The 13,211-nt window shown below is 38.7% G+C and overlaps 1 protein-coding gene and 1 long non-coding RNA gene across 4 annotated transcripts; one reads left to right on the top strand and one right to left on the bottom strand.

Annotated features, from left to right (window-relative positions):
• Positions 1–1,899: 1,899 nt before the first annotated feature.
• LOC122134924 lies at positions 1,900–3,150 on the top strand. Its single transcript, XR_006153220.1, has 3 exons — positions 1,900–2,113; positions 2,233–2,342; positions 2,729–3,150. It is a non-coding gene; the product is annotated as an uncharacterized LOC122134924 (long non-coding RNA).
• An 8,472-nt stretch (positions 3,151–11,622) lies between these two features.
• Positions 11,623–12,997, bottom strand: LOC109088096 (5-hydroxytryptamine receptor 3A-like). Of its 3 annotated transcripts, none has more exons than XR_006153286.1 (3): positions 12,735–12,997; positions 12,503–12,645; positions 11,623–12,399 (listed from the first exon to the last, which is right to left on the bottom strand). XR_006153286.1 is itself a non-coding variant. In XM_042712495.1 (2 exons), exons 1-2 carry the CDS (start codon positions 12,654–12,656, stop codon positions 12,071–12,073), a joined length of 483 nt encoding a protein of 160 aa, XP_042568429.1. In that variant the 5' UTR covers positions 12,657–12,703; the 3' UTR covers positions 11,623–12,070. The 3 variants fall into 3 exon arrangements, 1 of the variants encoding a protein (XP_042568429.1); XR_006153285.1 differs by having other exon boundaries at positions 12,503–12,649; positions 12,735–12,993; XM_042712495.1 differs by lacking the exon at positions 12,735–12,997 and having other exon boundaries at positions 12,503–12,703.
• Between the last annotated feature and the right edge of the window lie 214 nt (positions 12,998–13,211).

A 13,211-nucleotide genomic window follows, 5' to 3' on the forward strand; every position in this document is an offset into this window, starting at 1 on the left:
TGAGATCGAATGAATGAATAAACAAACTTGATTTTGTGTGGCTGCTTAAGAAATATTATATTAAGTTTATAACTTTTCATTTGATCCTGCTGACGATGTGTCCACTTGAGCTTATTGTTGTAAAATTACTGAATTGCCTTTTTTATTCAGGGGCTTTTGATGCACTATTTGAGAAAATGTACATATATAATTTCTTATCCTTATGTAAATATATGTAACTGAAAAGATATTAAAGATATTTAGACTGTTTTGTTGTTTTTGAGTCATAATTGTATTGTTGTATTAGTCAGATCTTTTGGTCTCTACATTAGAGATCGGCCGATATGTTTACCAATATGGGCCGATAATCAGTTCCACCAGTAAATGGTTCAGTTCTGCATATCGGTAATCGGCACATAAACATGCAAAAAATCGGTATCGGTTATAATAAGGTCACCATAGGTCTTCTTTTTCCCGGACATGTCCTGGCCGGTAGTGATGTTGATCGCAGTTATATCCGTGGGCGCTGCAGGTAATCAGTGGGTCTGGTAATAAAAAGGTTAAAGGGATACTCCACCCCAAAATTTAAATTTTGTCATTAATCACTTACCCCCACCTTTGGAACATAATTGAAGATATTGTGGATGAAAACCTGGAGGCCTGTGACTGTCTCATAGACTGCCAAATAAATAACAGTGTCAAGGTCCATAAAAAGTATGAAAGTCATCGTCAGAATACTCTGTAATCAGATTTGATTACACGTAGAAACAGCGCATCCTTGTGGCGCGGATGATACAGAAGAGCATACACAGCATACAGTGATATGGAGAGACACAGAGGAGACTGTTGACAAAGAAATTGTTGAATAAAGTCGTTATTATTGTTTTCTTCGCTTACAAAAAGTGTTCCCATCACTTCATATAACCCAGATTGTACGTCTGATGGCAGATGGAGTATTCTGATGACGACTTTCATACCTTTTATGGACCTTGACACTGTTATTTATTTAACAGTCTATGGGACAGTCTCAAGCCTCAAGGTTTTCATCCAAAATATCTTAAATTGTGTTCCGAAGATGAACGAAGCTTTTATGGGTTTGGAACGACATGGAGGTAAATGATTAATGACAAAATCTTCATTTTGGGATGGAGTAACCCTTTCTGATTAATTGTGGGTGGATGAGATAGATCATTAATGATAAAAACATTAACTACATTCTCTAAAATATGAACACGTTTTAACTGAACCATTTATTGGTCGATTTAACACTACAAAACCAGTATCTGATCATGGAAAAATGCAAAGAAATCAATATTGGTCATTCTCTTCTCAATACATTTCTACTCTAGTGAACATGGGAAAACAACCAAAAGTATATAAATGTACATAAATATATATAAATATAAATATTCTGAGATACAGACTTTATATATTTTATCATATATTTTCCATTAGCCCTGTACTTTTTCTACTGGTTCATCCAAATGCACCACATGCATATGATTACAAGTGCGTATCCTGTGATTATCAACAGGTAAATGCGGAAGAGAAGGAAGTCCAGAATGTAGCCCACGTGGCACCACTGGTTCTGTAGATGGTCTTCCTTTCGTAGAATGGACAAATAAGTGTTCATCTCTCTAAGATCCTGACTGATCTGTCTGAGTTCAGGAACATCCAGTGTCATGGTTCCAGATGCTAGGGGACAAAAAAACCAAGCATTTAGTGTCTAGAACAGGGATAGGCAACTTCGGTCCTGGAGGGCCACTGTCCTGCAGAGTTTAGCTCAAACCCTAATTAAACACACCTGAACAAGGCAATCAGTGTTTTCGGGATTACTAGATAGATACAGGCAGGTGGGTTTTTATGAGGGCTGAAGCTAAACTTTGCAGGATAGTGGCCCTCCAGGACCGGAGTTGTCTATCCCTGGTCTAGAACAAGAAGTGTCCAATCCTGCTCCTGGAGGACCAACGTCCTGCTGAGTTTAGCTTCAACCGGGTCTGACACACTTGTCTGGAAGTTTTAGTGAATCTGAAGACACTGATTAGTTACTTCAGGTGTGTTTAATTAGGGTTAAAGCAAAACTCTGAAGGACAGTGGTCCTCCAGGAACAGGTTTGGACACATTTGATTTGAAAGTTAGCACCAGTTTCTATTCTTGTCTCACCATTACTGGATGTGTGTTGACTGGACATTGATTCTGAGGGCTGGATGACCCATAGATTGGTTTCTTGTTTCCCTTCTATCTTTGCTAAAGGGTCTTCAGGGAAATTGTAGCAAATAAGTCGAGCAATGAAGCGCATCACCAGCACCTGAACCCAGTGTGGCACCTCCCTGTATTTCATTGAATTATGGTGGAGGACGCAGGTTATGAGGACCGTCTCCAGTAGACTTATGGTCATGAATGCCAGACACACTGAGAAATAAATACCTAAGGAGGTGAAACCAAATTTTAGAGATGTGATACTTAAATGAGTGTTCACATAATTCATAATACCACATAAGTAAATTTGTGAGACTTTTTGGTTAATACTCTTTCCAAGCTATCTGGAATGTATAGGTTTTGAATACTCTACCAATGAGCTGATAAACTGAATCAGATGTGTTTAATGAGGAAGAGTTTGAAAATGTGTTGGTGTGTCTTCAGGAACAGAGTTGGAAAACACTGGAGTAATAGTAAAGTAACCAGTTTTACACTCTTGAGTGTTATGACCAATGTTTGTTGTTTGTTGTTCACACATTGCTTCATACAGGTGTGTTGTGGCTAACTGACCTATTAAAGGTGTCCCATTAGCAGTGCTGGGAAGCAGGTCATTCATAATGAGAAGAAAGACCGTATATCCCAGAATGAGGGTCATTTTGAAAGAGGATCGATCCACACTGTGCGGAGGCAAGTAGAACGACAGGATGTCAATGATCATGAGGAAGGAGCTGGGGATGATCAGGTTCACCACGTACAGTATCGGCCGTCGCTTTATCACCACCTGCAGGATGGAAACCGTAAGACTTAGACTGACACATTTAGCTTGAAGTGCTGTATGTTTTTGTTTTTTTAATTTATTTTGGAATATCACCATTTACTGTATGTCCATTTAATATTGTCATTTACGAAGCTCCACTCATGACATTGAAAGTAAAAATATGTTGTGATTCATGGCCAGTAAATAAAGAATTTGTTTCTAAGACTTAATTTGTTCCCTCTCTTTAATTTGATTAAATTGTGGCCAGACTTTAATGAAATGACTTTGTACACTGTCGCCACACATTAAAGATTATCTCAGAATTCTGTTTTTTTTTTTTCTTCTTCTCGCAATTCTGCAAGAAGAGTTAATTATGGGTTAAAAAATGCAATTACCTTTTTTACTTTTTTATTCCGTGGCAGAAATAAATAAAAACTGAATTCGGAGTAAAAAAGACAAAATTGCTAAATATAAGGACAGAATTATGAGGGCCAAACTGCAGTTTTAAGAAAAAAAATAGTGTCCTTCTTGGGAACAAGGACGTAATGGCTGTAAAAGCCTGACTCGCTGTTCGCTAGAGGAACTGTCTCCATGGCTCCCTTTGCCAGAAGACTTTGCACCTCAGACCGGAGAACGTAAGAATCGTGGTCCTGTACTGAAGTTTGAACAATACTTCTGAAGGGAGCCAGTCTGCGAGTGAACTGGAGCAAGTAACCTTGTTCTGTGGTCTGCAGAACCCAATTTGACACATCCGGGATGGCTTTCCAAGCCTAGAGCCAGGTGGCAAGTGGTCCGAGTCTGTCGAGTGACATGTCGCCACAGGCGGGGACCTGACATTTGCAGTACTGCTCTTTTAAGTAAATAAGTCTGCTATTACAGCAATAGTTTGCTCGGGCATGTGCTGAGTGGCAAGCACAGGCCCAGGGTGAACAGCGCTTCCATTGCCCGGAGCTAGATGCGGAACTGGAAAGTGAGAATGAGTGTTTAGCCATCTGAGGGCGCTGTCAGGGCCCAGGCTTTGATTTTAGCTGAGGCTGAGCTGGAGACAGAGAAGGCTTTGCAGGCTGCTGGGAAGACAGAGCCTTCTGGTGACCTGTACCAGCCACTGAGCTGGAGCTCATAGGCAGGAAGTTGCGCATGACCTGCGGCGACTTCTGTGCTGCAGTGAAGCTCTGCAAATCCGTCCACGGCAGAGCCGAATAACCCCGTATCTACCTAAAATTGAGCCAAAGGTAGCGCTCAAGTACCACCATGCCGGCCATGGCCCCACCGATTGTCTGCACAATAGGCTTAATAGTGCACAGAGCCAGGTGGGTTGCCATGCGCAGCTCCTTAAATAACAGTGGATAAATGGTGATGCAAGAGAGTCGTCACCGTTCTGTTAATTATGATTTCATTCTTTTTTTTTTGGTGCAGTCGTGGCCTAATGGTTTGAGAGTTGGACTTGTAACCCGAAGTTTGTGGGTTCTAGTCTCAGGTCCAGCAGAAATTGTCGGTGAATGGAGTGAATAACCAGCGCTCTCTTCAGCGCTGAATAAGCCCAGCCCACTACAGCCGAAATGGTCCTGCTGGGCTTGGACGGGTGCACAGCCTTGGCTGTTAGTTCCAGGGCAGATGCTGGGCAGAGATGTGCAGCGTCTGCCTCTTCCAGACAGGGGAGCTTGCCATATCCCTTTTCTTCAACACCATCAACAATTGTGAGGGCAGCAGAATTAGAAGAGTGGATGCCAAGTTACGGGCGCGCAACACCTTTGTAAGTTCATTGTGAACTTCCGGAAAAATGGCATTGGTCTCTGGCAGGAGATTCTTTGACGAGCATCATTCGTCTAAGCACTGTGGGCAGGCTCTTCTGGAGCTGGCTAAGCTGAGATTCTTCACAGCCTTGGTGAGGATGTGAATCAATTCACTATTCACACCAGCCCTTGATAACTCACCTCCGAAAATGAAGCCATCATCAAGCTCCGAATCTGAAGCTGTCAGTAATATGGAGTCATTCTCCTCTGATCCACCTAAAAAGACCAAAGCATCTGCCCGTTGCCGAGTCCAGCGAGGAGATGGTCTTCGCGCCGAAGTAGAAAATTCTGATGAATGCACTCAGAGCCAACTTATATGTCAGTCGGCGCCACCCCTTTTGGCGGGCTCAAGCGTCATTTGTACATGCAGCTAAACGAACGAGATCAAATCAGGCTTTAGTATCAGTAAAGGAGTTTATCCCATAAGCATATAACGCAACGGGAGAGACCATTCGTTAGGGAACAGCGTAGCATTTTAGTATGCGTTTCTAAACAAAAAATATAATACTACAATCATACTATTCTCTCTTTCTCACCCATAAACCAAAAATTTACCATTCACCAATCACAAACTTTCAAAATCAAAATGTTGGTGTCGCCCAAGATATCCACCAGCTCCCACTCTCCACTGGCTTGCAGATAACGCTTCGAGTTTACCGTCATCTCCTTAAAGGACAGGGCAGGACTGACACGGACGTCCTTTACTGAAGGGGTTACATGTATTACAAGTGTTAGAATAACACTTAATACACTTGGAACACAAATACTTTAACTTAGTGGGTTTTTTTTTAATTCCTAGGGCAAAACAGATTTATTTCTAAAGTCATCTAGTGTGAAAAACTGACATTCTCTCACTGCCATATGTTGACTTTACATTACTGCATGTGAAAGTCCACAGAAACTAACAAAAACTCAGAAACACATAAAGGGAAAATGCTTTCAAGACAAATATGTGCTGAGGTGGCAGGAAATGAGGAGAGCAATGAAAGAGGAGACGTTACTGGTATGCATGTAGGAGCCGAAGGTGAAAGAGCAGTTTTGTATGTCGAAAGGGAAACTGAAGATTTGTAGGTTACAAGCGCTAACCAGCCTCAGCATCCTGTCATAGCGGATGTGGCCTGTGTGGTTCACATACACGTAAGGACAGGCCTGAGATACATCATCATCCACACTAAACGGGAAAAGAGAGGGAGACAGTTGAAATTTATATTTATTAATGTTTTTATACATAATTTGTAGCCTACATTATTTTAAAGCTTCCTCTAAAACACAAATAGTCCATTACAATTTACAGAATTGGCCTAAACAAGACGAAAGCTGCAACAGTATTACATAGCTTATATTTAATGCTTTAACTCTTCTGAAGTCATTATTGCTAAGTCCACAGTGACACCAGACATGAAGGTACCGCCCCTTTCAGCTAAAGCCTGTTAACTATATAGATATACAGTATATAACAATAGCTTTACAGTGTGCTGCAGGGATCATGTATTTTTATAGACCAAAACCCAGAAACAAGAATCTAGCACCTCCAAAGTCAATGGGTTTTTGAAGGGGTTTTTGTTTAAATGACTAAAAGAAGGTCTGTGGTTAAACACAAACTCGAGATATCTTCACTGTTTATTCTACCACATAAAATACATCAGTAAAACCCCCTTGTTGTTTTGAAAAAGGCAATTTCTAACAAGTGGCTAAATCGAACTACAGATGTTCATCACACAGTAGTAGTCACTTTCACAGCCTTGTTGTGTTTATGATTGCACTATTTAAACTTTTCTAATGCAAACTTTAAAAGAAAATGTTTTTTAAATAAAGACCAAAAGACTTGACAGGAGCTTAATGGTGGTAACGTTGAAGTCATGTGACTGGTTTAGTTCGTCACTAGTGAGAATGTGTTGAATGATGTTTTTATATGTATTAACACAATATTACAGGTTTTTAACGTTTTAATGTCGTGTTAGCTAACGCCTTTGTCTTGTGTTGTATTGTGTTATATTAAGTCTAATGCACACAGTGCTGGGTAGATTACTTACAAATCGTAGTCTGTTACTGATTCCAGTCAGTAATGTAATCCTTTACATTACGAATTTTAGGATTACTTTTGGACTACTTTCTGATTACTTTTGACCTAACTCATTTATTACTTTATTTAAATAGAATGATTTTGTACTATATTGATATTAAAATACAAAGACAACGAAAATATATGCCATTTGTTGTTTGTAACAACATTAAGTGCATTGCACATTAAATTACATTTCGTCAAAGTTTCCCAAACTGGGGTTTAATGAAAAGCTAATAATTATTTCATAATCATTTATAAAATTCTAATATAATATAATATAAATCATTTTAAAATAACAACAATCAAAATAAACAAATCAAAACACTTACTAAAAAATATAAACTTACTAAAAAATTCAGAATAATTTATTGCTACTGTGTGAATAATATGCAATCAATAAAAAAAGTCTGATTACGAGCATTTTAAAATGTAATATAATTACAAGTACAAGTACTGAATTTTGTAATCCAGATAGGTGATCAGACTGATTACAGATATAATCATACATGCGTATGTTTACGGTTGCAGACGCACAATCATCTTGTTCTCGAGGGACCGACTTTCACCATTTCAGTATGACGGACAGCTTACGTATAGCGGCCCATAGAAACTGCTGCTAATGAGGCATCTACGTTCTGTTTATCATCCACCTTATTTTTCAGCGCAGAAGTCGTTTTCTGTGAATGTGCGAGACTTCTGGTTCATTAGCCGCTGTAGGGAAATAACGAGAAGAATAACAAACAGTTTGCACTACAAACCAGTGTGTTCGTAATTAAGATGATACATTAAAATATTATAAGACAAGACACAGTAGTTTGCAATTTAAAGCAGCAAAACAGGCTGTTTAGTACAGTTAAAAATAGCTGGAAGCGGATGACACTGGAAGCCAGACACATCAAATTTACAAATGGCCGCAGAGATACGGTGGATTGGCGTGCGCTGCAGTTTTGTCCTCTGCCAGTTTAAATGCTTGCGCTCTTTAAACTAGATTCTGATTGGCTTTCAGTGTTTTAATAGTTGGAAAAAAGTCCTTCTGATTCCTAGTGATTCCAACGGTATTGTTATAGTTGTGGTGCGAACATTGCCATGAACTAGGGGGACCATATTTAAGTTTTCCAAAAAGAGGACAGTTGGGGGCGGGGGGCGGGGTTTCGCCTAACGTAGCATACGTAACGTATACGTAGCAAGGTGTTTTGTTTGTTTGCTTGTTTTGTTTTTAGAATAAATAAAAATAAAACAAGTAGATTCTATCAGAATAGGGAAAAAAGAATAGGAAATGCTAGTGTTAGAGGCTCATTTTTAAATAAAAATAAAACAAGTCAATAGAACAGAAAAAGAATAGATAATGCTTGTGTTAGAAGGTCATTATTTATAATAAATAAAAAAAATAAGTAGAAAGAATAGAGAAAGAACAGAGAATGTTAGTTAAAGGCTCTTTTCTTTTTAAATAAAACAAGTAGTTTGAATAGAAATAGAATGGAGAGTGCTAGAGTTGAAGATGAATGATATGTATTTTCAGCAGTTTCTTGAAAATGATTAAGGACTTAGCTGCATGGAATTAGTTGGGCAGGTCATTCCACCAGGAGGGAACAGTTCATGAAAAAGTCCATGAAAGTTTTATCACAGGTTCAATGCAAAATGTTTCAGGCATTTCAGTCAAATGTATTTTAGGCAATATTTCAAACATTTAACCCACTTGGGAAATCAACCCATGCCAACAGTTTAAAGGGTTACTCCACCCCAAAATTAAAACTTTATCATTAATCACTTACCCCCATGTCGTTACAAACCCGTAAAAGCTTTGTTTGCCTTCAGAACACAATTTAAGATATTTTGGATGAAAACCGGGAGGCTTGTGACTGTCCCATAGACTGCCAAATAAATAACAGTGTCACGGTCCAGAAAAGTATGAAAAGCATCGTCAGAATACTCCATCTGCCATCAGTGATTCAACTTTAACATTATGAAGCGACGAGAATACTTTTTGTTTCATATTTCTTTTGTTTTCACTGATGGCAGATGGAGTATTCTGAAGATTAAAAATATCTTAAATTGTGTTCCGACTTTATCCGAATCCCAGATATTTTGGGCGATTAAGAAATCCTGGTGGACACGACACGAAACACAACAGGTTGTGGAAGCAATAGTCATAAGAAATCCTGGCCGGACAAATTTTTTTAAACCGAATCCCAGATATTTTGGGCGATTAAGAAATCCTGGCCGGACAAATTTTTTTAGGTCCAAAAAGAGGACATGTCCGGGGACTTATGGTCACCCTACATAAACAATATTTATAGTTATTGTCCTTGATGTAGATTGGCTTTTACCCAGATGAGCAGTAAAAACAACATTTATTAATTTTTGGAGAAAACATCCACACAAGTTATTATTAATTCTCCTCAGAGCAATAAAAATGTCCCAAACCTCCCCAGTAGAGGGCACTCACAACTCATAAACGATAATGTCAGGAGTCCAGAGATCTTTGACAGGAAGAGAGATCTTCGTAATGCCGTCACAGGCTTCTGGATCCCAGATGAGGAACTCGTGGAACCAGTACTATAACAAAACATGATTGAAGTACAGGATTGCAAAAATTCAGGTGATTATTCAAACATCTCTTAAGTGTTCATGCACCAAACTTACCAGCCTGAGCCAGAGGAATGTGGTAAGAATTTGAGCTTTTTCATTCTGCAAAACAGAACAAGCATCAAATGTTTAGACACAAGTACAGTTTACACAACCAGAGACATACGCTGGTCCTGCACTGACTCACCACTCCCAAGATAGCGTAGAGAGTGAAGGAGATGTTGGTTATGGTGGGGCTGCTGAGGTTGACAGAAGGTCTGAAGGACTTCTTGTCAATGACGTCCTGCAGAGAGTCGTAGGTGGGTCCACTTTGTCCTTCTTCACAGCGAAGCATATTTGCCAGATACGACACAAGACCATAAACCAGGGTAACTAGCTTAGCGGCTTCTTTGACGCCCATTTATTAGCATGTATTAGCATTATTTTGCAGTATTGCTGCGTTATAGTCGACAAAAGCAAGACTTCAAAAAACACTAAAAAAAATAACAGATATTTCAGTATCATCTATGGTGTCGGTATGTTTTTGTAATATACTTGATCCCCCTAAAAAAGTAAATTTGGAGACTTTTGACCAAACACACTTAAGATTAAAATGTACACAGATATTTCACAAAAAAAAAAATACCTGTCACTCAATCTATGGTAATTCCGTCTTGTTGATAAAAAAGGCAAAAATTATAAAAGACCCAAAAAACATATTTCAGACATGTAAGTTCATTAAAAGTAAAAACAATTCCAAAAGAAGCTGTAATTATTGCTCGTGTGACAAAGATACCCTGGGTGTTCTGCTCTACCTAAGAAATGTGACCTATCATCATGTGCAGTTACATGTTGTTTAACACCTTCGGTAACCACTGACCTATCTCTTATATAATTTTGGTTGATTTGACCAAAAAAACCAAGTGCTACACATGACGCAGATAAAAGCTATAGTATGTGAATGTTTATGTCATTTTAACATATTCCTCTTGGCCTTTGAATGCTCAACATACTGCACAAAAAAACAAAAAAAAAAAAAAACTATACCTGCGTTTACAAAATGTATTTACAGGGATAGACAATTGATTTATGTGGTATAAGGGGAGCGTAACGGTTATTCCACGTCCAAGGTAATAAAAACATCTTCAAAGTCACTGGAATTTTTTGAAGCACGAAAAATACATTTTTGTTGCAAAAACTACGACTATTCAATTGACTTCTCTCCCGGGGTCTGTTAGTGAGCGCGGTTCAGACTAATCCCGAATCATTAAGTCTCTCAGCTACATCGATGAATCGTTTGAGGTTCGCGTCAAATAAGCATTAATCCACAAATGACTTAAGCTACTTTTTAACATGTAAGTAGAACGAAACAATTCCAATTTACTTCCAAAATGAAATCCGATGACTTTGCTGGCAAATGCTCGTGTGGGTGAGATATCCTTTTGTTCTGCTCTCCGTTCACTTCCAAAACTAAAACCTACAGACACATCTTGCACAACACCTTCGGTAACCACTGACCTATCTTATTTTAATAGCTTTGTATCCGTTTGGTTGCTGAACACACGCGCAGTTAACACCGAAACTTCTGAACCGATTCTGTTGTTATGATCGCGGGTTTGGTTTGAATCAAGGCCAACTCATGAAGTAGTGATCTAGAACTTGTTTTTTCTTCATTAGAATGAAAAAACATGTTCAGTGCTACACATTTAATTACCGGTGATCCGGAAAACGAACAACCAGTTCTTCACACTTGAGTCCTGTTTCGTTCGTTATGGCTCTTCAGTCAGTGTACATTATAAAAAATCTATTTATATTTGAACTTCAGAGGGATATCAGCCATGTTAAAAAAGTTAACTCTTGGCCTTAATGATTGTATGGTTACTCAACATACTGCATTTTTACGCAAAAGCATTTTAAACTTGTGGCGCTTCGGGAGAGAGAACAGTGCACATAAAGTCAAATATTGTTTGGACCAAAACTATCTTCAAAAAATATAATTATTATGTCACATGTATTAAACTGGAGTGGACATTTCAATACATTTATCTTAAAGATGAACGGATTTTGTGGACCACAGGGTGAGTAAATGAAAGGAATTCACTCAATAAATCCCTTAAAAAACAAAAACAAACAAACACCAAAACCAGAAGCAAAGTTTGTGTGATATTTAACTAATATTTAATTTTACTAATAATAGAATATTTGATAATGACAATGACAAAAGTCATTGGTATTCATGATACCAGAACTAACAAAACATGTTTTGGGGATACAGATAAAACAGAATGTTAGATTCAGTCTACACATTTGCTAAATACTTTAATATTTATTTATACAACTTTCTAGAAATTGAATGTCTATGGGATAGGAAAGGGAAATTCTGTCATGATGTACTCTCCCTTAAGTTGTTCCAAAACAAACAGTTGCCAGTATTTTTTTATATTTTTTTGCCATAAAGTCAATGGTTACTGTCAACTATTTGATCACCAACATTCTTCAAAATATCTTCTTTTGTGTTTGAAACAATTTGCAGATGAGAAAATTATGACAGAAATGTCCTTTTTGGTGAACTACCCCTTTAAAGCCCCTATGAAGAGTATAAAGCTAGAGTATTTTGTTGAAGATCACTTGCATTACATCATAAATAAATCATGGCCCCATTGGCATTATCAGATTTTGATGTCTTCAGTTTACAGAGCAGGCGATAATATGTTATGACCTTTTGTCTAGACTGTACAAGTGCAGCCACAGAACCATAATCGTGCTTAAACTCACAATGATAAAGATAATATACATTATAAAGAGCACACGGTCAATGACCTGACCAAACATGATCCAATCATCTGTTCTGTTGTCATTATTGAAGTGCTCTTCAACTTGGTGGCGGATAGCCAATAAATCTTGACTCATCTTCTTCATTTCATCAAGACATTGTCCCCAGACTCTCACTGGACTTCCACCAACTAGTTCTTCCTTTGGAATATCAATCATGGCATTATCAGTCATGCTGTTTTTGTAGAAAGTGCTCTCAGATCTGTTTGCTGTTGGCAAGAAACAAGACCGCCATCGGAAAACATCATTTACACAAATGATATGAATTCTGATATCAGGAAAGCATGCGAAACCATCCTGGAAGAGTCTTACCTTCAAAGTGTTTATCGCAAGATTTCTTCATACAAGCAAGTCGAGCAAGATATTTCAGAACCAGAATCCTGAGCCACTTAGGTAATGGAGGAAAGTCACGGGAACCACACAGGACATTGGTGATGAGGATAGTCTCAAGGAGACTTGCTACCATCAAGGCCAAGCAGAGAGAGAAAAACACGTCTACGTCGAGAAAGAAAGATAAGATTGGAGGTGAAGAACGATCACCTACCCTGCTGAAAAGATCTGATTAGAGTCCTGGGCTTCGTTTCCCAAAAGCACTGTAGACCATTGATACCACTGATGGCCTACTATGCTTTTGGGAAAAGCAGCTCAGGTTAGTTTATGCCAGAAGCTTGAGCAAAAAAACTCAAGTCAGGGGTGCCCAATCCTGTTCCTGGAGATCAAACTATCTGCAGACTTCAGTTCCAACCCTAATCGAACACAGCTGTCTGTCATCATCAAGTGCTTCTGAAGGTAGATCTCCAGGAACAGGACTGGGTACCCGTGACTCAAGCTGATTAACCTGGATGATCTTCATGATACAACTGGTCAGCTCAAGGATGTCTGTAATATCTTGAGAAAACTAGCTGTTTCCATTCCAGTTCATCTCAAGGATGGCTGTCAATGAAGAAACATGCTCCCAGTGGGGTGTCCAAACCTGCTCCTGGAGGGCCACTGTCCAGCAGAATTTAGCTCTAACCCATAG

Source organism: Cyprinus carpio, chromosome A22 (assembly GCF_018340385.1).
Source record: "Cyprinus carpio isolate SPL01 chromosome A22, ASM1834038v1, whole genome shotgun sequence".
NCBI lineage: Eukaryota > Metazoa > Chordata > Actinopteri > Cypriniformes > Cyprinidae > Cyprinus > Cyprinus carpio.

What these genes read in the sequence shown, in the direction of transcription:
- LOC109088096 (XM_042712495.1), bottom strand. Translation starts at nt 12,656, where the DNA reads ATGGTAGCAAGTCTCCTTGAGACTATCCTCATCACCAATGTCCTGTGT. An exon ending in TTGCGATAAACACTTTGAAG is followed by an intron (nt 12,400 to 12,502) that starts GTAAGACTCTTC and finishes TCTTGCCAACAG; the next exon opens with CAAACAGATCTGAGAGCACT.